Here is a 25,210-nt window from a genome sequence, read left to right on the forward strand (position 1 = left end):
GGTTGTGCGCCTGATCTCATCCAATCAGAGAAGATCTAAGGGAAAGGAAGAAAACAATACAGTAGATGGAAACAAAGGCTAGTATGCGGAATATCTGGGAGAGGGGAGAAAAGATTTTAAAAGACCTTTTTCTATAATCTGCTGCAGGCATGGCCTCAACACAAGCCTTTTATTTCCACTTTTCATCCATTTCCCCCCTTTTCTATCAATCAGCGGGAGACCGTGAGTTCAAATTCTGCCTTAGCTTTGAAAGCTAGCTGGGTAGCTTTGGGCCAGTTGCTTTAATTCATTCAATCAATCAGAATAGAGCTGGAAGGGACCTCGGAGGTCTTCTAGTCCAACCCCCTGCTCAAGCAAGTGACCCTACCTAGACCATTTCAGACAAGTGGCTTGTCTGATCGGTTGTCTCGTGGGGAAAGTAGGAGGAAGTTGTGTGGGATATGTTCGCCTCCTTGAGCTATTTGTGAAAATAATAAAGGCAGGATAAATACAATTTTAAATAATTAGATAAATTTTGGGGGGAGATTGTAGAAACACTTTTGGAAACTTTCAGTTTGTGGAGGAAAAAAAAACCTACTTCTTATACATTCAAGTGGGGAGAAAAATAAAAGTTTGGTTCACTTAATTTTCTTGTATTGGAAGTTTAGTTCCCTATTAAATAATTTACAGCCATCCCATACTGCTAGTCCGTAGAAACTCTGCAGGCTGAATTGCCCTCTCCAAAGAAGTGTCAATTTCAATAAAATAATTAAATTTTTCTTTTCTTAACAACTAGTAACAGAGGGAGGGAAGACTTCAGGAGTCAACATGAAGGAGATGTGGGATCCCCAGCTAAGGCACTTGCATTTTGAAGAGAGTCGAGAATATCAGATGTTAGTAAATTGGGGCTGTGGGTTGGTTAACCTCTGAAATTCCTAGTATTTTTGATCTACAGCTCCCAGCATTCCCGGGAAGCAGGTCCAAGCCTGAGGGTTGCTGGAGTTGTAGATCAGCAATATTGGGAATGTGGTTGTTCTCAAGTACTGAATGGTGTGTTGGGTGTGAATAATTCATTTTTTCCTTCTCTTTTTCCCAGAAAACTTTTACTAAGATCCTGCGTGTTTTAAACTCTGCATGTAGACCCTGGATAAGTTAGATCAAATAAATCTCACTCAGATTTCAGCACTGCAGTGTCAGGAACACCTTAGCTTGGATGGGAGATTTCCAGCATCCTCCTGGGTGAAGCTGGAAAATGTCCTAGAAGAAGGCCACAAGAGTCTGTATTATTGCACGCACAAAAAATCCTAACGTGGCCACAAAGTCATCAGGATTGAGTTCAACTTGGAAGAAATTGGGGGGTTCTTGATCAGACTTACTTGCAGATCTCCCATGATCCCCAGGCAAAATATCCTGGCTGAGCTCTTTCCAACCAGAAAGCCAGAATGATACACTGTGCTATGGCTGAAATCTGGTTTGTGATCCTCTATTGTAGATTGGCTCTGAGCCAGTTGTCATGCTTTTAATAGCAACTGTGCATACAGGTTTATATAGGCGAGTGTTTATCAACCTTGTCAATATTAAGATGTGTGGACTTCAACTCCCAGAATTGTCCAACTAGTATGCCTGCACAAAGAGTACAGAGAAGAGCAACAAAGATGTTTAAGTGAACAGTTGCAGGAATTGGATATGTCGAGTTTAATGAAAAGAAGAGAGTGGTCAACCTATTCTCCAAAGTACCTGAGGGCAGAAGCAATGGAAATTAATCAAGGAAAGAAGCAAAACCTAAAACTAAGGAGAAATTTCTTGACAGAACAATTAATCAGTGGAACAACTTGCCTCCAGAAATTGTGAGTGCTCCAACACTGGAGGTTTTTAAACAGAGATTGGACAGCCATTTGTCTGAAATGATATAGGGTTTCCTGCCTAAGGGGTTGGACTAGAGCAGCGGTCACCAACCGGTGGGCCGCGAGAAAATTTTGGTGGGCCGCAGACAAATCTCACCCACAGAGCACCTCCCCAATGCAATCCAGGCTGCGCAGAATCACAAGGCTGCACCGCCCACATGGCTCACGGGAACCCTCCCTGCCTACTCACTCCTCACCCTGCAAACTTGCCTGCTAAATTGCTATTTTTCTGACCATCATCTGTTCTGCTGTGCCGGGAGATTTAGATTAGCTAGGAAGCAGGAAATGGTTGGATAGTCTTTAGATCTTTGGCTCTGCTTTTAAGCACAGCTGAACCTCCCTTAGGACTGAAAGTTCTATTATTCAGTGCAGAGTCACTGCAAGCAAATTTGAGAGACTGAGCTAGCCGATGGCAGATAGATAGATCACTAATGATTCTGTGAGCAACTCAATCTGCCTGCCTGCTTTGCCTGATTTTGGGTAAAAGTTACATACATGCTGTGTTGTGAGTTAATTTTGTGAGTTTGCTTGCTAGCAAATTTTATGAGTTTGCTTGCAAGCAAATTTTATGTGACAGACTGAGCTAGCTGATGGCAGATAGATAGATCTCTGAATGAATCAGATTCTGTGAGCAACTCAATCTGCCTGCCTGCTTTGCCTGATTTTGGGTAAAAGTTGCTCTTTTTTTATTAAAAAATTCAATATTTATATAAATATTTATAATATTTACATACAAGCCATGCCCAGCCAGTCACATGACCACTAAGCCATACCCACAAATTAGGCCATGCCCACAGAACCGGTTAGTCGTCCCTGGGATTTAAAATTGTGAGTTTGGTGATCCCTGAGGTCCAAAAGGTTGGTGACCCCTGGACTAGAGGACCTCCAAGATCCCTTCCAACTATGTTATTCTGTTATCTTAAAAGTTGCCAAAGTTGACTTGATAAATACTAATTTGGATACTTAATTTTTGCATGCCACAGTGGTCCTGTAAATACAACAGCAGAGCCAGTTAAAATGTGAAGAAAAATGAGTTCCATGTATTCCAGAGGACAATTTTGTGGGAGTTCCTTTCCAGAAACTTCCAGTTGCTAAAGTTAAGGATTATGTTTGTACTTTGACTTTAGCTTCAGTTATCAAATGCTGAGCCAACAGACCAGCTCCATAGAGGTTTTCATAAGGAATTCCAATCAACTTCCACGGGTTTTAAATCCCAGATAAACAAGAATTGGAGTCCAAACTGAAGCAGCTACTTTGAATTAAGTTGAGAGGCTTTGGCTCAATGCTATAAAAATTTTACACAATAAATTGGCCTATTGTGATTTGTTTTTTTTAACTTTAGCTTAGGTAGAGTTTTAATTTAAAAAATATCAAGCCACAAAATATACTAATGATCATACAATATAAAAAAATCTACATACTTATAGTGATTAATATAAAATAATAAAAGCAACAACAGAAAGTAATAAGATCCACATAGTGTCAGGATATATTTCTTTTGTCTTTATTGTTACAAAATGTTTTCAGCATTTTAATTTATGCGCGCGCACACACACACACACAATTGTAAGCTATCCAGAGTCATTAACTGAGATGGGCAGCAATAGAAATTGAAAAATAAATATTCATATAATTGAATGTAATACTTAATCTTACTGCTAAATCTACAGCATATATCAACACACCATTTCATCTTTTTTATTTTTAGAATATAATGACATTTCATAAATAAGTAACAAACATATCTCAAATCCATTGCTAAACATCAGGAAGCTGATTTTCTTTCCATCTTTGTAAGTTTTTTTTTTTTTGCAAGCCCCAGTACTTTTCATAAAACAATGTCCCATAATTAAGAAATATAATTTAACATCAGTTAACATCTTTTGCTGTTATATTTCTTTTCAAAATTGTAAGGATAATTTTAAAAAGGTGCTACAGGGCGCATTCCGATTTTTGACTCTGTTTGTACAATAATACTTGCACAATTCAGCTGGAGTCCGTCCCCCCCCCAAGGAAATCTACTAGGATTGCCAATTTATCTGGGTGTCTTTGAAACCTATGCTGATGTGCAACCTGAACCCAATAATTGCTCCTTGACAGGGGTGTTGCAAAGTTCTTTTGTCCCTTTATCTCGGTAATGGAACTTAAAATCTTTTTATGCCCACAAAGGAACTTTGTGAACTGAGTTGCCTGAAGCTCTCCAGCTGCTGTGGGAAAGATTTGTTTAAATTACAACAGCCAAGGTCCAAAGTGCCAAAGAGGATCGTCAGGGTTCTAATCCCACCCCTCACCACGGAGCCTCCCACCTCCCAGGAATTCCAAAAATTTACTTAGTACGACCAGTTGGGCAAGAAAAAAGGCTACAGAGCGGACGACACTAGAAGGCCGGATCAGACCTTCAGGTGAGGGCTCTCTTCTTTTAATTTGCCATGAATGGGATCTGGAGAGAAACAAAGAGCGGGGTTGATCAGTGTAAAACAAAGATCAAGAAGTAGCAAAAGGACCACGCCACTCCTGTTCCTTGATCTCCCTTTTCCTGGCAATGAACCCGGAAATACAGTAGTTTTCCTAAGATGTTATGTTTCTTTATTGGTTTGGGGGGAGGTTTCATACGTTTTATGGGTTGCCTTGTTCTCCTGGGATGTTTTAAGATTTGATCATGCCCATCAAGGAGTGGCACCAAATTGGCAGAGGTTACAAATCTTCTCAGAAGTAGCTTATCTTTTAAAGGGGAAATAGTAGAATTAAATACCCATTTGTTTAGGAGGTAAAGCTGATACATGCCTTGGTTGCCCTTTTGAGGAAAAAACTTCCAAAAGGTACAGTAGTGTAGCTTTTTAAAAAATTGTTGAATAAGTGAGGAAACTTAGCAAGTGTCCTAATTATTAATCTGTGTATTTTTAACTTTTCCTGACACTACATTACAGTATTTATCCAGGCTTCTCTCTGCAATGGGAATTACTGTGACTAATGCATCTGAGCTTTAATTCATTTTGGATGAAAAAGAACTGGAATATTTCTGTAAAGTATTTCTCTGAAATCGATTTGAATTAAAAATATTTATGAGGGATTCTGGAGTGGGATTCCCAGAGTAAGGACAGTATCACTGTATAGATAGTCCTCAAGCTATGACCGCAATTGTGACTAGAACTTCGGTCACTACATGATGTGGTCATTGTGTTGTGCCTGATTTTACAACCTTTTTTTTACATAGTTGTTAAGTGAATCACCATGGTCATTAAGTGACTCGTGCAATTGTTAAGCAAATTCTCTTTCCCCATTGATGTTGGTCATTGGAAGCCTCCAAGGAGGTCACAGAGGGTGATCACATGACCCCAGGATATTGCAACTGTTGTTAATACATGCTGTTTCCCAACACCCCAATTCTGATGACATCACCATGGTGACACTGCAGTGGTCCTAAGTCCAAGGATCACTTGTAACTTTTCAGTGCCATTGTAACTTTGAACAGTCGTTGAATGGTCATTAGTCGTATATGATAAAAATATATGCCACATTCTTAAAAGGCATAGAGAACAGTGGTGGTATTCTACCGGTTCGGCCCGGTTCGACTGAACAGGTAGCTCTGGTTTGCTCTGGACGATCAGCTGCTGGGCCCAGCTCTATACTGACTTTTGTTTCCTGCTTTTCAACCTCAGCTGCATCGCCTGGCACAGCTGATTGCCGTGCATCAGCTGTTTTACACACACGACTTGCAGAAGAAGGTGAGTTGCAAAAGCTGCAGGCGTGCAAAGCGCATACTCACATCAACACAATAGGAATAAAAATTTTTTTGAAACCCACCACTGATAGCCAGTTGAGTGTTTGGTAGGTATCTCAAAATTTGAGCCTAGAAATTGGAAGTGAGAATAATGGAATTGGTGTGTTTGCTGGAGTTCTGAAGCTGACCCGGCCCATCCCTGTGGCTACACAATGATGTGCAATTTCCCAGTCCTTTTGTGACCCCAAGTGCCCTTGAACTGTGCCACTTAATTTCAGAGTTACTTTTCACCATTTTGGGATGGGGAACACTTAACAACTGTAGCAGAGATAACATAATCATTCCTTATACTGCACTCGGGCTCAGCCAGCATTAACCAACAACATTTGCTTAACAACAATCCTGGCAAAAAAGTTTGTGAAATCGTACACAACACACTTAACAATTGCCTGGCTTAACAATGGGAATTCTGATCATACGGTAATTATAGTCGTAAGTCAAGGATTGCTTATACAGTTTGGCCTCGGCTTAAAGATCACAACTGAGCCCAATATTTCCGTTGTTAAGTGAGCTATTTGTTAGTGAGTTTTGCCCCATTTTATGACCTTTCTTGATGCAGTTGTTAAGCGAATCACTGCAGTTGCTAAAATTAGTAACATGTTTGTTACGTGAATCCAGCTTCCCCATTGTCAGAAGGTCACAAAGGGGGATGCCCAGGACATTGCAACCATCCTAAATATGAATCAGTTGCCACATGTCTGAATTTTGGCCACTTGACCACAGACAGGCTGCAATGGTTGTAAGTGTGAAAAACGGTCATAAGTCACTTTGTTCAGTGCTGTTGTAACTTCAAACAGTCACTAAATGAACTGTTGTAAGTCAAGGACTACCTGTATTGCCTGGTACAACATGGCCAACATCCTTGTGGTTTCCCTTTAGTCGTTATGGCTTCCCACCCAAACCTCTCACACCTTCTCCCTGCTGCCCGATTGCGTCAACTCGCCCGAGATTGGCTGCAAGAAGATGCTCCCAGCTTTGACTATGGTGGCTATGCTGTGGGAAATCATCAGGTGTGTGCTGTGCTTTTCTGCAAATCCCCTGGAGTCTTAGCCGGTTTCCCGTTCTTCGAAGCCATCTTTGCCGAAGTCGGCTGCTCGGTGGAGTGGCTCCAAACCGAAGGAACATGGGTTGAACCCGTCACCCGTGTGGCTGAAGTCCATGGGCGTGCCAATGACCTCTTGCTGGGTGAGCGAGTAGCTCTGAACTGTCTGGGGCGCTGTAGTGGCGTTGCCACATCAGCAGCAAAAGCTTCTCGGGCAGCACAGGAATCCGGGTGGCATGGAGAGGTCGCCGGGACAAGGAAGACCACGCCGGGGTTCCGCCTCCCAGAAAAATATGCACTTCTAGTTGGGGGAGCCTCCTGTCACCGGTACGATCTGGGAAGCCTCATCATGTTGAAGGACAACCATGTTTGGGCCTCTGGCAGTATTACACAAGTGAGTACACAAAAGCAAATGTGTTCATTTTATACAATGATTGTGATCTAGTCTGAAACCATCTAAATGATTGCTGGAGGGCAGCAGACAATAAGGATTTTTCATATCTCGCTGCTGCCACCTAGGGGTTGATCTGAGTGTTGCAGTCCAGCTTTGGTAGCTATATAAACCAGCCTTTAAAAGAAATGCCTAAATCCAATCTAGAATCAGATTTACAAAAAAAGAGAGCAAATTTAAATGCTCTGCATTATTCATTAAATTGGTGTTAGTCTTAAAATTACCACTGGTTGCAATCTTTTAGATAGTATTCAGTTTTGTACTGTTATATGTGCTATATGATAATGTAGTGATAAGAGAACATACACCTCAGTTTTATTAACAATCACTTGTTATCTAGATTAAAAATTACATTGACCAATAAACTATAGTTTACAAACAACAATGGACAGATTCAGAATCATTTTGGCTTTTTTGACCTGGTGGGATCCTTTTGCTGTTATACTGTGGTTTTATATTTTATTAATAATTTAATTTAAATTGTTGCAAATTGATTACATCTTTGGAAATAATTATTTTAAAGTTATTTTTTTAAAAATAATCTCCTTTTATTGGCTGAGACTGTTTGCAGCAGGGTTTCCCAACCTTAGTGGCTTTACGACGCGTGGACTTCAGCTCCCAGAATTTGAAGCAGGTTGGGGAATTCTGGGAGTTGAAGTCCACACGTCTTAAAGTCTCCAAGGTTGGGAAACTCTGATTTGCAGAATTAGAATCTGCATCCAGGTTTAAGCAAGCCTCATAGATGACCTCAAAAGACCCAATATGAGACCAGCTGACCTAAGGTGTGCCTTCTATAGGAGACCTTTTCATGGAACATCCAGCCAAATGGCTGGCATGAGTACCCCTAAGGTTAGCTCAAACTTCTGCAGGCATAAATACTGTATATAACTTGGACTGCTGGTGATCTCACTGTGTTTGCAATCCCACAGGCAGTGCACAATGCCCGGCGGGTCGGTGGCTTTGCCCTGAAAGTAGAAGTGGAATGTGGCTCCTTAGAAGAAGCTCTTGAAGCCTCAGGGTGTGGCGCTGATATTATCATGCTGGACAATTTTGCTCCTGAGGTATTTGGCTGAAAGAAGATAGGGCAGATCTAGAAACCAGAATTTATTATTTATTTTCTTTAAAAAAAAAAAAAATAACAATTTTTTTTTTTTGTGATCTATGGTTTAGTTCTTTTGGATTGATTTTGGTTGAAATATTAACATTTGAAAGCTAGAGTTTCAAAAGTTGTTAAGAGGGCTGTTTTAAAAGCATCAGGCTCAAGATTGCATCTTCCTTCTGAAATCTTTGTTTCCCCCAAATTATAACCAGCTGCCATTTCCTGGAAACAGGAATTAGGTTGCTGCAGGGTTTGGTTTTATTGTATTATTTATTCAGAATATGTATGTGTCACTACACATGACAGAAGTTCTTCGAAGGGTTTTACATAGTAAAACATGGCATACAAACATGTTTACAGTAAAGCTGGTTCAACATGTTTACAGTAAAGCTGCTCACACTTCCAATGTGGACAAAGCTTTGACGTGGGTATCTTCCACCCTTGAACAAAATAATGATTTGTGAAGGTTCTGCTTCTGGAGAGGACTTCAGGACCCCAGATTACATGTTGTGTATTTTAAAAAATCTTATCTCATGTGGGACCATTCCCTCACTTGGCTTGCACCCAGTTTGGACCTTATATTCTATGTATATCCATAACTCTGATAGATATCATCATCATAAGACTGCAATGGTTTGGTTTCCCTCATCCTCTTGCTCATCTCTCTTATCTTCTTCTGCAGGACTTGCATCCTACAGCCAGCACCATAAAGGCCTCCTTCCCCCGTGTGACGATTGAAGCTAGTGGAGGAATCACTGAGCAGAACGTGGCACGCTTTGTGGGGCCCAATATTGATGTGATCTCCCTGGGTTGCCTCACCCAATCAGCCAAAGTGGTAGATTTCTCCCTCAAAATCAGCCGGGATCAGACTCCCAAGCCGTCACTGCGCAATTTCGTTTTCTGAGCTGAGACGGGACAGCCAACCAGCCTCCCAATCTTTGGGAGATGGGTAGTTGAACAGGTTTGAAGCGGTAACAGGGGCTGAGTTGCATCTGCTGCTTATTAACTCTGCTGATATAAGGTGATGGGAGTTATACTCCAAAACTTCTGGAAAACAGGGGAAATTTCTTGGACAAGGTTTGCCTGGTAAAACCTCCCTAGGGATTTTTTTTAAAAAAATATTCTTTTTCACAGGATGATTGGAACAAAACCAGGGCTGAAGGGAGGGCAGCTGGGTTTGTTGTCATAACTACTTCAGCATATGTGATTTTTGACAGGAATAAAATGTATGTCATTTCCTTCCCATTTTCTCTTAATCTGTGCCTTGCAAGTCTGCTGCAATTTCACTAAGCTGGCCAAATAAATCTTTTTTTTTTTTTTTAAATTACTTGTTCCATTGTCATTTGTCAAAGTTGTTGTGGCCAGCAACATCAGCCTTGCTCTCATCTTCCACCCCAGGTTTTCTGAGTTGTTGTGCATTTGTATATATGTCCAATCTCTGAGTTCTCCAAACTCTCAATTACTCAGCTAAATTGTGGTACTCTCTTCATCACATCTCACCTACAAGTCTATTACACACTCAGCCCTATTACACACTTTCCAGGGCAAATCACAACCAGGCATAGCTGAAGTCTTCCTGGAATTTTCTTCCAGACAGAATGAATTTGAGCTGAAACTTTAGGAAGTCTCAAATCTAATTCTCTGAAGAATCCCTACAATGGCTTTCTCTTCCTTAAAATTGTGGCAACCTTTGTGAAGCCAAGATCAATCGCTCTTTTTGCTTTGGTACTCATATTCAAAAATCCTCATTTTGCCACTTTATGAGCAAAGAGGGAAATCTTATCACTTACCTTTTCTTTAATTCCTCATGATAAGAATAATACATGTTACTGCAGAGCTACCAAGAATCCAGAGGCCACCTGTGACCATCCTAACCCTTTTCTGCCATGTTTGGCTGAGTTTTGCAGCACAGATCCAGCTGCCCTAGCTAGAGTTATTCTATATCAGACCTCTTATGAAATAAGATCCTCAGTTAATTCAAAGCTCAGTTAATTGTAAGATAACTGTGTTTTCTCTGTTTACCCATCCCACTCAATCTGCTACAAATGGCTGATTGAAAAGGAAGAATCAGAATGGAGAGGCAAATTCTCACAACTTTTGATTCATTCATCTGTGGCTTTGATCTCACCCATCACCAACAATCACCTCCCCCCTCTTAATAGATTATCTCTAGGCCAAAATAATCACAATATTTTTTTAAAAGTGATCTTTCCTAGGAAAAGGGCATGAATGGATTTAGTGAACTAACAGTTACCATTATGTAAACATGAAACTCAGGACATGGGGCAACCAGTCACCAGTGTAAGAGCAACAGACAACATAAGGATTACTGAAGCATAATACAATGGGCAGGTTTCACCAAGGATGTGGGTGGGAAAACTGGGTCCTACATGGGAGCCAAAATATAAAAATAAATGTGTAAGTGAAGCAATATTGGGCTTGCTACCTGAGTTTAAAAATTGTATGTGATTAATTAACCTATTTTAATCAAATAATTCTTTGAATTATAGATTAAAAACAACTTGTTCTGAATTCAGAAGCAGATATTTTCTTTTAGATAAGTTACTAGGATTGGCAACATAAGAGGTGATCTTGTCTCATTTTCTTTCACAGAAGAAGGAATGATCTTTTAAGACTACTTATTACTAAGGATGTGTCTCAAAACTATTTTCTAACAATTGTACTGGCCACACTGAAAAAAACCCCTGAGTTAATTAGTTAACCATTGCAGTGCTAAAAGGAAGAAAAACGATCACATTCAGAACCTGAAGCTAAATTAGTTTTAGAAATGGGAATAGGGCACCATTCGAATCTGTGCTAACATTCTGTGGCCTGAGCAGACAAGCAGACTGTGAAAACAAGGGCCTTAGAAACAGAGCTGTCCTCATTTTTATTAAGACATTTGATGGTGTGAAGTCCCAGTTAGATTAAGACTAGCTGTAGTGAGTAGGGTCACTTTTGGGGGGGGCATAATTTTTCTCCCCGTAAGATAATAAATAACAGATTGAGATGTTTGTTGTTTGGTTACAAAAGTGTGGATCATCAGGGACCAGCATAAATGAAATTCCCCTGCCTAGGGGTGTCTAGGTGGATGTCCCCACAAAGCAAGGGTGAAAAAAATTACAAGGTTTTATTCCCCTTCCTTGTCCTCTCCGTGTGTGATGACATAGCAGATGTTCTTGTAGTCAACATTGCCAGCTACATCTGGAGGGAAAGCGTGCCACATGTTCTTGATCTGCCAGAAACAGAGAAGATTATGTTGAGGTGATAGGATTGCACTTGATGACTTTCAATGTTTTCAACTGTCACTCTAAATCAGTGGTCTGTCTGTAACTTTAAGACCGGTGGACTTCCACTCCCAGAATTCCTCAGCCGGCTCCTTAGCCATGAAAGAGGATGATTGTGCTTGTTGGCACTGCCCAAGAAGAGTTGTGGGTGGCTAACGAAAGAAGGATATCTCATAAATCCTTTGTTTAATGTGCTATTCAGGATTCAGATTTGTGCTAAAAGAGAACAATATAGTTTGTTATAGGTTTCTTTCCTGGCTTGATCCCCTCAGTCTCTGATTTGCAAGTCTGGTTTTTAGCTGACTTATGTGCAAAGAGAATGTGAGTGTTAATATTTGTTTTTATTCTGTGGTAACAGAATAAAGTGCTAGGCAATCCTTGGAAGAATCTTATTGAGTTGAAAAACGTTCAGCATTGACTCTGGCCTCAGACTGACCTCATATATTTAAAATTAATGTAATGATTTAATGAAATCAATACAGTATATCCAGGTTATCTTTTATCCTTTTGTCCTAGTTCTATAGATGTTAGATTGAATTATTGACAATATGGAAATATAACACTGAAGTAAAAGATCTGAGCAAGGGGACTCTTAACTGAATAAAGAAAAGAACGGGACATCAACAGGATGCAACAAAAATTCTTACCTCTTCTGGAGTGAATCGGTCACACTGGGTAGTCAAGAGTTCTTCCAAGCTGTAGCGAAATAAGGAGAAACATAATATGTTACAAAGGCCCTAACATATGTTTCTTCTGATCCACTTGTCATCTAGAATATACTTTAATGGTGAGATATGGGTTGCTTAAGCAATTAATCAGGGAGAATACTGCAAAGTGCCTGTAACACAGAGAAGGACATCATGGGAACCTAGTAACTGTTGTGGTCCACCGGTGGCCTGCGGAGCTGGCAGCAGAGTTGGATAGTGGGGAGGAACATGGGCCAGTGCTGGAGTCTGAGGAGGGCTTGGAAAAGGGATCTGCGTCTGACCCAGAGATGGGGCCAGGGCCATCTGAGAGTTTTGTGCTGACTCCGGAGCCTCCAGAATCTGACATCAGTGAGGCAAAGGAACAGGGGGAGCAGGTTCCCAGTGCGCACTTGCGCAGAGCTGCCAGAAGGCAAGAACAGTCAAGACAAAAGGGGCAACTCGGGAGTAAGGTTTGGAGATGATTGGCCCCTCCCATAAGACATAAAGGAGAAGCAAAGGGACATGAGCCTTTGCAGGAAGCAACTTTGTTCATTCTGATTGGTTTAAACTCTGAAGCTCTGCTGACTTTGTGTTCAGTTTGGCCTTATACAGCTAATTGGCAACTTAGTTGTTGGCAGCATTTCCAGGGAGATAAAGGTGGGTGCTTATCAGCCTTATCCTGAACAGACTGTAGCAGACTTCTGTTGGACTATTCACAAACTGTTTGGGACTCATTATGGGCTGTGAATGAATATAATTTACAGCTGTTGAAATAAAAAGAGGGTTTTAGGGACTAAGCATGTGATTGTTACTGTCTCAGGAAGCTTTGGTCAGAACAGTAACAGCCATTTTAGAATTAGATCTGAAGAGACTCAATGCTTCTGTTGGAAGTGAAATGGGAGGTAAACACTCACAATTGCTTCTTGACACTCCCCTTGCCCTCGGGGTCCAAAACTTTGAAGGCACCAATGATGACGTCCTCGGGATCAGCACCTGATAAGACAGGAAAAGTAGTAAGATGCCGGAACAGGTTATATGTCATATAGAAGAAGACTGAGAAGAACAAGAGACTGTCTCACCCTTCAGCTTCTCCCCAAACATGGTGAGGAAGACAGTGAAGTTGATGGGACCACTGGCCTCCTTGATCATGGCATCTAACTCCTCATTCTTCACATTCAGGCGACCTATGCAGAAAGGAAGAAAGCTTAACTGATGAGGATTTGATTTAAGGATCTGATCATCCATTCATTACACTGTTTCAGCCTGCTCTCTTTTTTCTTACCCATAGCAGCAAATGTATCTCGCAGGTCCTCCTTGTCAATGATGCCATCTCTGTTCTGGTCAATAACAGTGAAGGCCTAGGAAGCAGCAGAGAAAGAAATACATTAACCAAGTTCATGCATTATATTAAATGGGCTTGTTGAGCTATTCACAATGGTTTTTTTCAAATGCTACACCAAGCAAAAATTAAAGAAACCACATTAAGGCACAGCATAAAATATGAACCCAACATGTTTAAGGTCTAGAAAATTCACCTTCCTCTCCCTGTCCTACCAAAATGAACAGTTTCCAGGATTTCAAAATGGCAAACTAACTAGTTTATAATAGCTTTTGGGTTTACACTTATCCACTCTCAACATATACCTAAACTGACTATATATCAGAGGTCCCCAAACTTGGCAACTATGCTGGCTGGAGAATTCTGGGAGTTGAAGTCCACAAGTCTTAAAGTTGCCAGGTTTGGGGACCTCTGATATATATGCCAGTAAAGGAGGATATTCGTAGCTCAGGATCGACATGAGGGGTCCTTGGTGTTCTTCAGTGCTTTTAAAAGAGCACTCCTTGTTAGCACTGAGGATGTTACCTAGTTGGGTAATGAAACACCTGTACGAAAACAAGCAAGCCCAGAGAGTACCAAGGACCCCTCATGACTACATATACGTTATGTTGTCACAAGTTTTGCAAACCACAATGCGGTAGAGTAGAGGCCTTCATTTCTGAGCAAGAAAGCTTTTTCTGTTTTTCTGAGAACTGGTTCATCACTTGAAGACTGCCATATCAAGTAGCATGTAATTAATCTATAGCAGGGAAAACCAGTGATCACATTGTTTTGGATAGCGACCAATGGACAAACCAGCAACATGGGGTAGGCGGAAAGATAGGTAGTTGTGATGTCACAATTGAAACCTTGCCTATTTGTAGAAATAAAAGGACGGGACTTTGATCATAATGACCAGCTTGCCAGCTTTGACCTTCTCCCTCCTCCCTTACCCTCAGCTGCAATGCTTTTTCTAGATGCAATTCATAGCTTTAATTCATTTAAATTCAAATTTATTCATCACCCAAGGCCTGGGTGAAGAACCAGATCTTCATGGCTTTTCTAAATAACAGAGAAGTGGATCCCATCTGGAGTTGGGCACCTAGCTGCTGCTGAACCCTAGACACAAAATAGTAGCTCACTTATGTTTGTGTATATTTCAAGACACTTATAGTAGTTCTTTAGACCGCAGTAGGTTTAACGGACAATTTAAATGAAAGTATTTTAATAAACATTCTGAACTGGATATAAAAAAAGGCCAGTGGTTTATTTAGTTGTCTGCTTATTTAGCAATTCATGATAGATTGGAGACATGTTAACTTCAGCTAGTACAATCCTCCTCTCCCTCCTCCCTTTTCTGCAGCTGTGCCCTGGAAACACCTGTCATTTGATATCCTTCTTCGCTTCTACCAGGAATGTGAACAACCTTAAACTGTCTCATATTAAACTCAAATCCCTCCCTAAGGGGACAGGTGGTACATTCTGAAGGGGCTGTTGATGAGGTCTCCAAAGACTGGCAGGCACTGGTGGAATTCACTCCTCCCTCCTCTCACAGTTACACCCCCTTTTTTTTTTTTTTTCTTGCTAAATGTCTATCTCTTTCCAAATAAAAATGAAATGCTAGAATTTAGCAAATTGAAAGAGGCTGCATTGGCAGGGCAAACTCAGTCAAAAGGCCCACCCTGTCAGGCAAGTCCTTGCCATCTTACTCAGAGAGATGAGGCTCTTTAACCTAAATGTAATGTTTGCTATGTCATGCAAACATAGAATGGCTACCATTTAGGGTACAGGAAAGTCAAAATGTGTAATCTACAACCAGCCTAGATTTCAAATTCCAATTTTTTGGTAACCCAAAGGCCAATAAACCAAGCTAAGTACTGATTAAGAAGCAGTATGTGAATAAAAATGGTGGAGAAACTGGGCTTGTTTCTCAGATTTTCAGGCTCAACATGTTGTGTGAATTCTGAAGAGCAATATGGATTCTCTACACGGTGAAAGAAGGGGAAACTATAAACTTCCAGAGAATAAATAATAGGTGGAGTAGAAGTTGCATCATCTCAACTGTCTAATCTTGTAATTTGGATGGCTGGAGAAATACCTCAGGAAGCTTTTCCAACTCACATTAACTCCCTACCCCACACAGACACACATATACACTCAAAAAAAGGTCTTGACTACTTTGGGTGGAAGCCGAGAAAGCTAATGCAACATCAGCATCTGGGTGTCAGCAATGTACTCGGTACTTGCCTGTGGTGATTCTCAATCATCCAGGTCATAGTTATCTCCAAGGTGCTTTTTTAAAAGGCATCTGGAGTGTTTCTTACTTGAGGAAGAAGAAAACGTTCTGCTTGTCACCAGTTGTGATGGTGGGCGATGGGATGGCCCCCACCATCACAACTGATGAAGCTTCTTGGATGAGAAGCGAAACCTTTTCTTCTTCTTCCTCAAGGAAAAAGCAGACCAGTTGCCTTTTATTCAGCACTTGCTGAATAATGGTGAGAAAGATCCTCTTCTCCGAGGAAATCACATTTTAAGTTCAAAAGCATAAAAGGATATTCTGAAGCAAAGCGAAGACAACCAAGGCTGTCCAGAAATCTTGATGGCAAACCTACCCTGTTTCCCACAAAAGACCAAAAATATCCTAGCTAGAAAAATACTATGTTTGGCACACAACTTCATCCTGAGTCAAATCCTCACTTCATCCTCTTCATTGTTCTGGATGGCAGGATCTCTCCAAAGAGCTTCAATCAGGATGGAATTCAACAAAGGCAGAGCTCAAAAAGCAACTGATTGATCCCCGAAGAGGCAAACTAACCAAGGAGAAATGAACCTGGGTTGCAAAAATCCTGATGCCTGCTAGATAATAGTCAATAACTAGGATTTTTTAAAAATCCCTTCCTGCCGTCCAGCGAACGTCCATCCAGATCTGGTATCCTTTGATCGAAATATCCAGATTGTTACTTCTGCTAGCCTGTATTCAATCAACCTTCCAAACTTCATGCCCTCCCATGATGTTACTTACTCACCCCGTTCCTATAATGGGAGTTGTAGTTTTGGATTAGATACCTCATCTATTGTATAGGCTAATTTTATTTCATTCAATAATGCCAACAGATACCTATAGATTTCAGCAGTATAAGCCTGGGGGCTCTGGGACCAAAGACTAAGAGACTGTGTTTCCACCACAGATTTACCCAGTGGACTCTACCTCTACCAAGTAGAAATGTAATATTTTCACCCTTAGCAAATTATGGGAGAAGGAATGGTAGGAAGGGCAAAAGAATTAAAATGGAGGAAATAATCACCTAGTCCTCCTGAAATTCCATGATTACATTCAGGATTATTGCACAATGCAGGAGCCCATCTGAAGACTAAGGGGACCTGGATTCCATCCTGCCACAAAAATCTATAGGTGATCCTCGGTGTTACCAGTCTCACAGCATTCTTGCAGAGAGAAGTAACAAGAGGAAGGGAAGAAAGAAGGCAGGTCTTGTTCTTTGGGTTTTCTGAAGGAAGGCAGGTGGCACATGCAATTAAATAAATATGCACGTTGCAAGAACTGATCTGTCTTCTCATATTTTTAAAAGCAGGAGCCCTTAAAAAATTAAGAAGCACAAACATAGGTTGCAGGAAAAAGAAGAAAATCCAAAGGAGCTTCTATGATAGTTTACTACCTACTCTACTTCTAATGTAGCTTTGGTTTCATTTATAGTTGATCAATACCTTAAGACCGAAAGACCTTCAGGCTTTATTTTTGATGGAAATAAAGAGGCTTCTCGCCTCCTCCTCCTCCTCCCCCCAAACTAGCCAGCCAGAATGGGTTTCTAAAGATCTCCTTGTAAGGCTCTGCCATTTGCTTCGTCCAAGCACAGATGTCATCTCTTTGCTCAGTCCTCCTTCACCCAAAATAGACCCTGCTGCATTGCAAGGGTCTTGGAAAGGAAACACCATCAACTTTGGGGTGGGGTGTGTGTGGAGGTCTACTGCCTACCAAAGGGCAAAAAATGCTCTTCTGAAATGAAGATTAAGAATTTAAATGGCAAGGAGAAGAAACTATCTCCATATGGAAAGCTGGTCTTCGCGCTCACTTTCATAGGTGAGAATTTCTATTCAAAATCCAAATTAATTTAAAGAACAATGTCCTAAGGAGAACAACCTGGAATTACCCTTGGGAAAGGAAAAGCAACATTAATAGGAGGTTAAAAGGCTGATCTTCCATGCATAGTTAATAGGTTCTAAGCTCCAAAGCAGGATTTTGGGGAGACATATACTCATAGTGGCCAAGTTTACACATGATAATAATCCATTACTCATGGTCTACAAACCCAATTTTATCCAGCTTTACACATCACAAGAATTCATGGCTTACTTAATCTTGACTTACTAAAGAAAACAAAAATAAACTAGCACTCAACCTACACATCATAGGGAGACAGAAGAACATTTTTGAAAGGGTTGATCCACCTATAATATCTATGGATTTCCACTTTCCCTCTCCAGATTGTTCTTCACAATAGTCTTCCTCAAGGTGGCACCTCAGGTTTGGCAAAAAATAAAGCCCATTATTTCCAATCAATAACCATTCTATCTGTGAACAATGGAAGCTGTAATTCAACATATATTAGAATGGACAACAAAATTAGGAAAATTTATTTAAAACTTAGAAGCATTCAATAGGATCCGCAACAAATAGATAAGAGGCAAAAGAAAGGAAAATTAATAAATGATGGGCCTCTACTTGATGGACATAATTTCAGGAACAAAGAATCCCTATTTTTGTAAAGGTTCAGACTCAAATCAAACCACCACCAAACCCATACATGAGCAGATACCCACATGTGGATTCTTGAGGTAAATTATGTTTTAAAAACTCCTCTATAATTTATCTAATTTATATTTAGTCACTTCTGTTGAAGTTGAGAAAATGTAGCTGGGATTCATACAATACATTGGGGTACACTAAACTGCACCTACCTGCATATGTAAAACAGGCTAACCTGAAAGATTTAATTAGGTTTTATTAAAATAGCCAAAATTTCTGTGATTAGTCAGCAATGTTTTTCAAAGGGAAGACAGAATCTGAATTGACTAGTACAAGAAGCTTTGTTCTTCAAATTCATTCCTATATATTCAGTGATATAGTTAAAAAATCTCCTAGAATGTCAATTTTGGGTGGTGCACCCTGACAATGCTCATCCGGATCCAAATTCTTCCTTTAATGGCATCGCTACATTTGTGATATTTCCTAATGGATGACACCCTTTCCCACGTCCATCTTTGTTCTTATTCTTACCTCTTTAAACTCCTGGATCTGCGTTTGGTCAAACATGGAGAAGACATTGGAGCTTCCTTCTGCTGCCCTTCTCTTTGCCTTCTTGGGTGCCTGGAAGAGAAGAAAGATGGGCATTCAAGATCAGCTCATTGCTGATAGGTGAGAGTCTCTATTCAAATTTGAAACTAGATGAATGAAAAAAAGGAGTGGTATTGGTCCTGGCACAGCCATAATTGGTTAAGAAATACATAGGCCACCTAGTTAAATGACTTATCCTTCAACTTAAATTGTAGAAATGATTTATAGTTTCTTACCTTTCTCTCTGCAAATGTGACACAAACCAGCACCTTTGGTCCTACTTTGTCCTAATGCATTTTCTCTTCTTTGACAATGTGTAAGCAGTCAATTCATGTGACATGAGAACATCTTATTAAGAAAGGATTCCCCCCATGCAATTTCTAGTTATTAATTTGTCTATTTTTGAAAATATATAAACGGCTTCAGTTATAGTACACTCTAAGCAATATAACCAAGAAGATTTCTGAATTTGATTATGTAAACCATATTTGATTGTTTTTTACATTTTTGTCTCCAGGGGCAGGGAACCTTACTAAATATCAGAAAATATTATTTAACTTAATAATTGTTTAACTTAGTAATTAAAACTTCCTTTAAATGTTCTTTTATGTTAGGCATGTATTTTCAAAATATTCTATTTGTTGTTTTTTGTTATACAAGTGAGGGGAGGGGTTAATCCGTAAGGACAATCCAACAAACAATTTTATTGCTATAGCAAAAGTCTGAAAACTTGGAACATTGGAGAAAAACATTCATGACTTTAAAGAAAGTGTATACTTTGGGTTGAGAAACAGCAGAAGCATCTACTCTTACTGTCAATACAAATATGGAGTTGATAACAGTTCAATGCATCTTTTCAAAGTCTTCATTTCAGGTTTGTAACAATTAATTTCCATGAGGATGATCTTTTCTTTTAGGCAACTATGTTGTATGTGGGTATTATAATGTTCATCTTCCCCAAAATCACTTTGCAAGTTTTAAGTTAATAAGTAATATGGAAGTAATTAATTAATAAGGAGGGTCCTTTAATCTCCTTTAAAATGAGAGCCTGGGGAAATAAAACATGTATAAACAAGCCCAATTTGATGATAAATGACAACTGTTTCAGAAAATGGCACTAATCCACAACTGGTGTACCTAATAGAAAAAAGGGGAAGGGGCAGACTATATATAATACAGGCATACAAATAACTCCAGCTGGTTTCGTACCCATACATGAAAAGAAAAGCATAAAATGAAAATTTTCTCTCTGTCTCTCTCAACCTTATCAACTATGTCTCCTTCTGAACAAAGTTGTTTTATATATAGAAAATATAGAATATATAGGATTATGATTTATATCACAGGAAGTTATTTAGAATGACTGTGATTATATGGAGATAATTTTAAGAATCTCTTTTCTATAGAGTGGCTCTTTCTTGATCCTCAATTCCTGAAAACTGGTATGTGTGTTACTTCAAGGAAGATGGGACACAGGTGGCAAGGCAAAAATGGAATGAGAACTTGAAGATCCAGACAATCTAAGTTGATCTCTTTCATGCGTTGAACCAGAACAAAAGTACGAACTTTGGGATATTGGCTAGAGATAATAAATGCATCTCAATCCTCTAATCATATTCAGTTGGCCAGATATAAAAACCCAGTAAAATTTTGGAAACCCTTATAATAAGGCACAGAGGCATGGCTAGAGATGATGGGATTGTAGGCTGGAGGCCTCAGTTAGAGAAAGCTAATATATATCTGCATGCTGACAAACTAATCTTTTAGCATCAAGAATGAGGGCCTGAGAGATTCAACAGTCCAAACTATTGTGTCAGCCTTCAAGATCTTCTACTATTGCTTTGCATCTTTTGGCTGCCATAAGTAACGGGGGAGGAGGGGTAAAGTCTGGGAAGCGAGCTGGAGGTGTTACATTCTAGTGTTGTATAAAATGAGGAGGGGGAGTATAAATTCTTGCTTAGGTTTCTATTTCTCGCTTAGCTTTCTTTTCTCTGCGCAGCTGCAAACCTTTATCAAAATATGTCAAGGTCAACGGACAGAGGCCTCATCACCACCTGAAGATGTCCACATGATCATATTCACAACTTTTAATTGGAAGAATCATTTGAACTATTGGGGGTGGGAACATTTCCATCACTTTGTATATGTGATTTGCGCGCCTAATTCCTCAGATTCAGAATTCTATTGTTGCTGCCACTTCATTTTCAGTAAAAGATATCTTTTCTCTAATTTAAGGAGTCTAAGTATTTCTTTCTTGAATTTTGAATGGAGCACTACCTGACATTATTCTGAATCTGAGGAATTAGGCGTGCAAATCACATATACAAAGTGATGGAAATGTTCCCACCCCCTGTAGTGACATATTGCAGGTTGTCTTTTCACCATGGCCAGACTTACAGGAATGTTTTGGAAGGATTGCTCTCCTACATTTCCTCTGATGTGGCTTTTCAGAGGAGAGGTATACCAGGCATGCAATGAAACTTCAAGGGTGAAGGAAATGTTTTTAAAAAATGTATTCCTTGTTTCTCATTTGGAAAAAAAAAACCAGACAGGTTGCAGCTTCCTTTGTCTGAATCTTATGGTGCCTTGAGGAGTTTGACTCAGAGGCTCCTGTCTGGTCAGCAGCTGTCCAGCCACCCTTTCCTTTGTTCCTTTTTGGGGGAAAAATGCAAAGGCAAAGAGCCAAAAGATTCCATGATCCTGCTGTATTATTCAAGGAGCATTACACAGTTATTCAGTGATTTGAAGGGATTCACCTATAAGATTGAAGGCCCAAAGCCAAATAACGCCAAGTATTATTAAGCAAGAAGGTGGCTTGGGATGGGATATATGTGCAAGATCAGAGCCATTTCAGAAAGTGAAGAAAATGAAACAGAACGATGGATGCCAAATCATCACCAACAGACAGTAATTTGATAGTCTGCATGCCTTAAGCTCTTCCAAGTTTCCTTCCCCATCTCAAAAGAGCACAGATGCCTTTGGGTTCTCATAGTCCTCCCTGTCTCTCTAACAGCCCCAAAGCTTCCTCTTAACACATATATTCCTTTTTGTCCAGACATTTTAAAAAGCCCTAACTGAAAATACTCAAAATTCACTAATGTATGAAGAAGAAAAAGCTGAACTGGAGGAAGTTTTTTTTTTTTAAAAAAAAAAGTTACCTAGAGAATTTTTAACCCTTCTACACCTTCCTTTTGCAATTTTTATCCTTCATTATTTGAGAAGCTGTCCTATTCCAATGCTTGGCTTAAAAAAGCAGATCAAGAGACGATTCAACTTTTTTTTTTCTTGGTGTTGTACATTTTCCACTAGTTTGGACTGAGATACTCTCCCTGATTTCCTTAGACATCTACTACGCTCTTGCCTGCACACCCAATTTTTCCTCACTTACCATATTTTCTCAGCGGGCAGGTAATGAGTGAACAGCAGCTGTGGATGCGATGGGGATGTCCCAGGGGCCAGAAGGGCAGACAGCCTAGACACTTGGCTGTGGATTCCCCTGGGGTTATATAGGCTCCCTCAGAGGGAGGCGGGACAGCTAACTATAGTCACATCTTCAAGTTTGGGTGGGTGGAGGATGGGGGTAACTAGAAATAGACTCCAGAGGAGCGCAAGAGGGCCAAGTCCTTTCTTGGAAACAAGGTAAGTCTATTAGGTTTGATGGTCCATAATTCAACAGCCTTTATTATTCTAGGGATCGGTGGTAACCCAGCTCCAAATCCAAAGGGGATGAGCTCACAGCCCACACAAACCTCTTGCTATGGTTTGCTTGATTATGGCTTGCCAATCTACCAATTAGCCATGGTTCTGCAAACATGTTTTTGGTCAATATATGAACTCAGTCAGGGGATAACTCCTTGCTCAAAAATTGACCCATAGAAGAAACCAAAAGGGAAAAAAGCAAACAAATACAACGTTTCTTTAAGGCATACATATTTAGAATTCATCACAGCAAAACTCTGGGTATAAAATAATTGCATTGTTTTTATAAAAATGTGTCAAGGAATGTCAGAGATCCTGAATAACCTTCAATAAATTTGTCAGATATGATAGACCAGGACTTGCAAAAGTTTAAAACAACATTTTTAGTCTGAAATTTAAGCCATTCCATGGATTTTAAGGCTTGCTAGCTAATCTTTAACTAAGGATCTAGACATTCACTAGCATGATTGGACAGCTCATCCCTAATACGCTGGCCTGGATGGCTGAGCATCAGCTTTTTTCCTGCTTAGGACACCTGGTTGATCCCCTCTATTGAGATATAGGAAAGCTTCAAACATGAGCATGGAAGATCCAGCATGCCAAGAGAACTTCTGTATTCCATCTTTTCCTTCCTTTCCTCCCGCCTTCCCTCTGAGCTCAAGGTATCCAATGTCCCTAAGAAAATTTCCTTTTTGGGATTGCTGGTTCAGCTGTCACTTGGGAGACGCACAGACAAGAGCAGAAGCTCCTAAAGATAGCTATAAGAATTTCTTTCCTTGCTTCACTACAGACTGGCTGCCTATTTACATCATCCTCCATTTCTTGTCTAAAAGAACTCCAATCATCCAAACTGGAGTCAGTTTGTTTTAATCATGAGTTTTTGAATTGACTGCTATAGAGGGTTGGATAGCTACAGGTAGTCCTTGGCTTATGTCCACAATTGAGCCCCAAATTTCTATTGCTAAGTGAAACATTTGTCAAGTGAGTTTGCCCCATTTTGCAACTGGCCTTGCCACAGTATGTTAAGCTGATAAAATGAATCTGGCTTCTCCACTGACTTTGTGTGTCAGAAGATTGCAAAAGGGATCACATGACCCCAGGACACCGCAACCATCATAAATGAGTCAGTTGCCAAGCATTTTGATCACATGACCATGAATTGCTGCAACAGTCATAAACATGAAAAATGGTCATAAGTCGCTTTTTTCACTAGTAACTTTGAACGGTCACTAAACGAGCTGTTATATGTCCTCTGTACATTAGGCTAAAAGATCAATCAAAGTTTATGCACCACAGTGGTTCCGTTCATATATTGTGCTAGGCCAGAAGCAAACAAGCCATCCTATGGCTCAGTGAGATATGTAAAGTCAATTGTGATGCATTTCTATATGTAAAACATTTCTAGCAGGACTACCAGATTCTTTAAAAACTTTGTTCGCTATGCCATCCATCTGGTAAACTGGCAAGGTTCATTTTTCTCACCATATACATGTATACAACTGAACTAGACTGTGTTGTTTCTCTGTGTCATCTAATATATGAGGGTATACGCATAATTTTGTATCTATTTATTTTGTCATGTTTATGTAGTGAATATTGGGAGAAAGTGAATGAAATTTCATTTTAATGTATGCCAATTAGTGTACATTCAAAGTGACAATAAAGTTATTGTAGGTCTATATTTAATCACATGTTACAAGACCAGTGAATGAACACAAAAATGGGGGGACTGAGGAAAAACAATTCACAGCTAAGTTTTCTTCATCATAGAAATCAGCAGCTAGGGATTTGGGGGCCAGAAATTTCCTAACAGTTTGAACAATTAATCAGTAGAACAACTTACTTCCAGAAGTTGCAGAAGCCCCAATACTGGAAGTTTTTAAGCAGAGATTAGATAGCCATTTGTCTGAAATAGTATAGGGAATCTTGCTTAAGCAAGGGGTTGGACTAGAAGACCTCCAAGATCCCTTCCAACTTTATTTTCTGTTATTCTAAGATGTAACCTCCCAGGTCTCACATTACCAATCGAGATAAAATGACGCAAGAATATATTGCTGTAGATATGGAAACTTCCCATGGAAATCCATGAATCAGTTGGGAATGACGAGAACTCTAACCCACTGCAACAGAAAGGCACTGGATTGGAAAAAATGCACTGGGAAAAAAATAACTCTTGGATTCCTAAATGGCTCAGTTCTAGATGTGTGCTGGAGTGACTATTCCAGTTTACTTATCTGAGTTGAGGATTGTGAAGGTTCCTGTTCTACAAGCCTACTTTGAGGGTTTAGAAGTGGTATTTATTTGGAGAGGCCACTACTTCACAGAAAATCTTCCTTTCTTTTCCAGATAGGCATAGCCTTTAGTGATGTTTTGAAAAATTGCAAGATGGGGCTTTAAATTGGATGTTGCCCAATGCAGGTTGGTGCCACTGTTTTTACAGAGTTTATTAGTTAACTTTAATGCTGAATTTCTGCTGTATTTTTAAAGACTTCGTTCCGTGGTTTTTATGAGTGTAAAATGATGATTTTAGTGAGATACGCATGGAATAAATAAATAACTTGCTGCTTTGGGGCCTCCTGCTTTACCGAAGAGGAAGCATTATTGATTAAATTGC

General features: G+C 39.9%; 2 protein-coding genes across 9 annotated transcripts; one reads left to right on the plus strand and one right to left on the minus strand.

The window, feature by feature from the left end:
- The first annotated feature begins 22 nt into the window (after positions 1–22).
- On the plus strand, positions 23–9,977 carry QPRT (quinolinate phosphoribosyltransferase). 8 transcript variants are annotated; one of them, XM_087947182.1, is made up of 6 exons: positions 23–77; positions 4,053–4,285; positions 5,543–5,608; positions 6,544–7,100; positions 8,087–8,218; positions 8,939–9,977. In XM_087947182.1, exons 4-6 carry the CDS (start codon positions 6,549–6,551, stop codon positions 9,158–9,160), a joined length of 906 nt encoding a protein of 301 aa, XP_087803308.1. In that variant the 5' UTR covers positions 23–77; positions 4,053–4,285; positions 5,543–5,608; positions 6,544–6,548; the 3' UTR covers positions 9,161–9,977. The 8 variants fall into 8 exon arrangements, with proteins under 8 accessions (XP_087803308.1, XP_087803306.1, XP_087803307.1 ...); XM_087947181.1 differs by having other exon boundaries at positions 41–222; XM_087947183.1 differs by lacking the exon at positions 23–77 and adding an exon at positions 1,076–1,826.
- Positions 9,978–11,122: 1,145 nt separating this feature from the next.
- Positions 11,123–22,420, minus strand: MYL11 (myosin light chain 11). The gene is made up of 7 exons (XM_026682276.2): positions 22,286–22,420; positions 18,841–18,930; positions 13,512–13,587; positions 13,309–13,413; positions 13,144–13,222; positions 12,191–12,239; positions 11,123–11,491 (listed from the first exon to the last, which is right to left on the minus strand). Exons 1-7 carry the CDS (start codon positions 22,286–22,288, stop codon positions 11,387–11,389), a joined length of 507 nt encoding a protein of 168 aa, XP_026538061.2. The 5' UTR covers positions 22,289–22,420; the 3' UTR covers positions 11,123–11,386.
- Positions 22,421–25,210: the final 2,790 nt, after the last annotated feature.

Source organism: Notechis scutatus, chromosome Z, assembly GCF_049901735.1.
Source record: "Notechis scutatus isolate UNSWTSFEM ecotype Mainland chromosome Z, rNotScu1.2, whole genome shotgun sequence".
Classification (NCBI taxonomy): Eukaryota; Metazoa; Chordata; class Lepidosauria; order Squamata; family Elapidae; genus Notechis; species Notechis scutatus.

Excerpts from the sequence above, each read along its gene's own strand:
- QPRT (XM_087947182.1), top strand. The coding sequence starts at position 6,549 with ATGGCTTCCCACCCAAACCTCTCACACCTTCTCCCTGCTGCCCGATTG. Across the intron at positions 7,101-8,086 it reads CCTCTGGCAGTATTACACAA|GCAGTGCACAATGCCCGGCG; the intron begins GTGAGTACACAA and ends GCAATCCCACAG. Across the intron at positions 8,219-8,938 it reads TGGACAATTTTGCTCCTGAG|GACTTGCATCCTACAGCCAG; the intron begins GTATTTGGCTGA and ends CTTCTTCTGCAG.
- MYL11 (XM_026682276.2), bottom strand. Across the intron at positions 12,240-13,143 it reads GGGAGTGTCAAGAAGCAATT|CTTGGAAGAACTCTTGACTA; the intron begins GTGAGTGTTTAC and ends ATTTCGCTACAG. Across the intron at positions 11,492-12,190 it reads ACCGATTCACTCCAGAAGAG|ATCAAGAACATGTGGCACGC; the intron begins GTAAGAATTTTT and ends TGTTTCTGGCAG.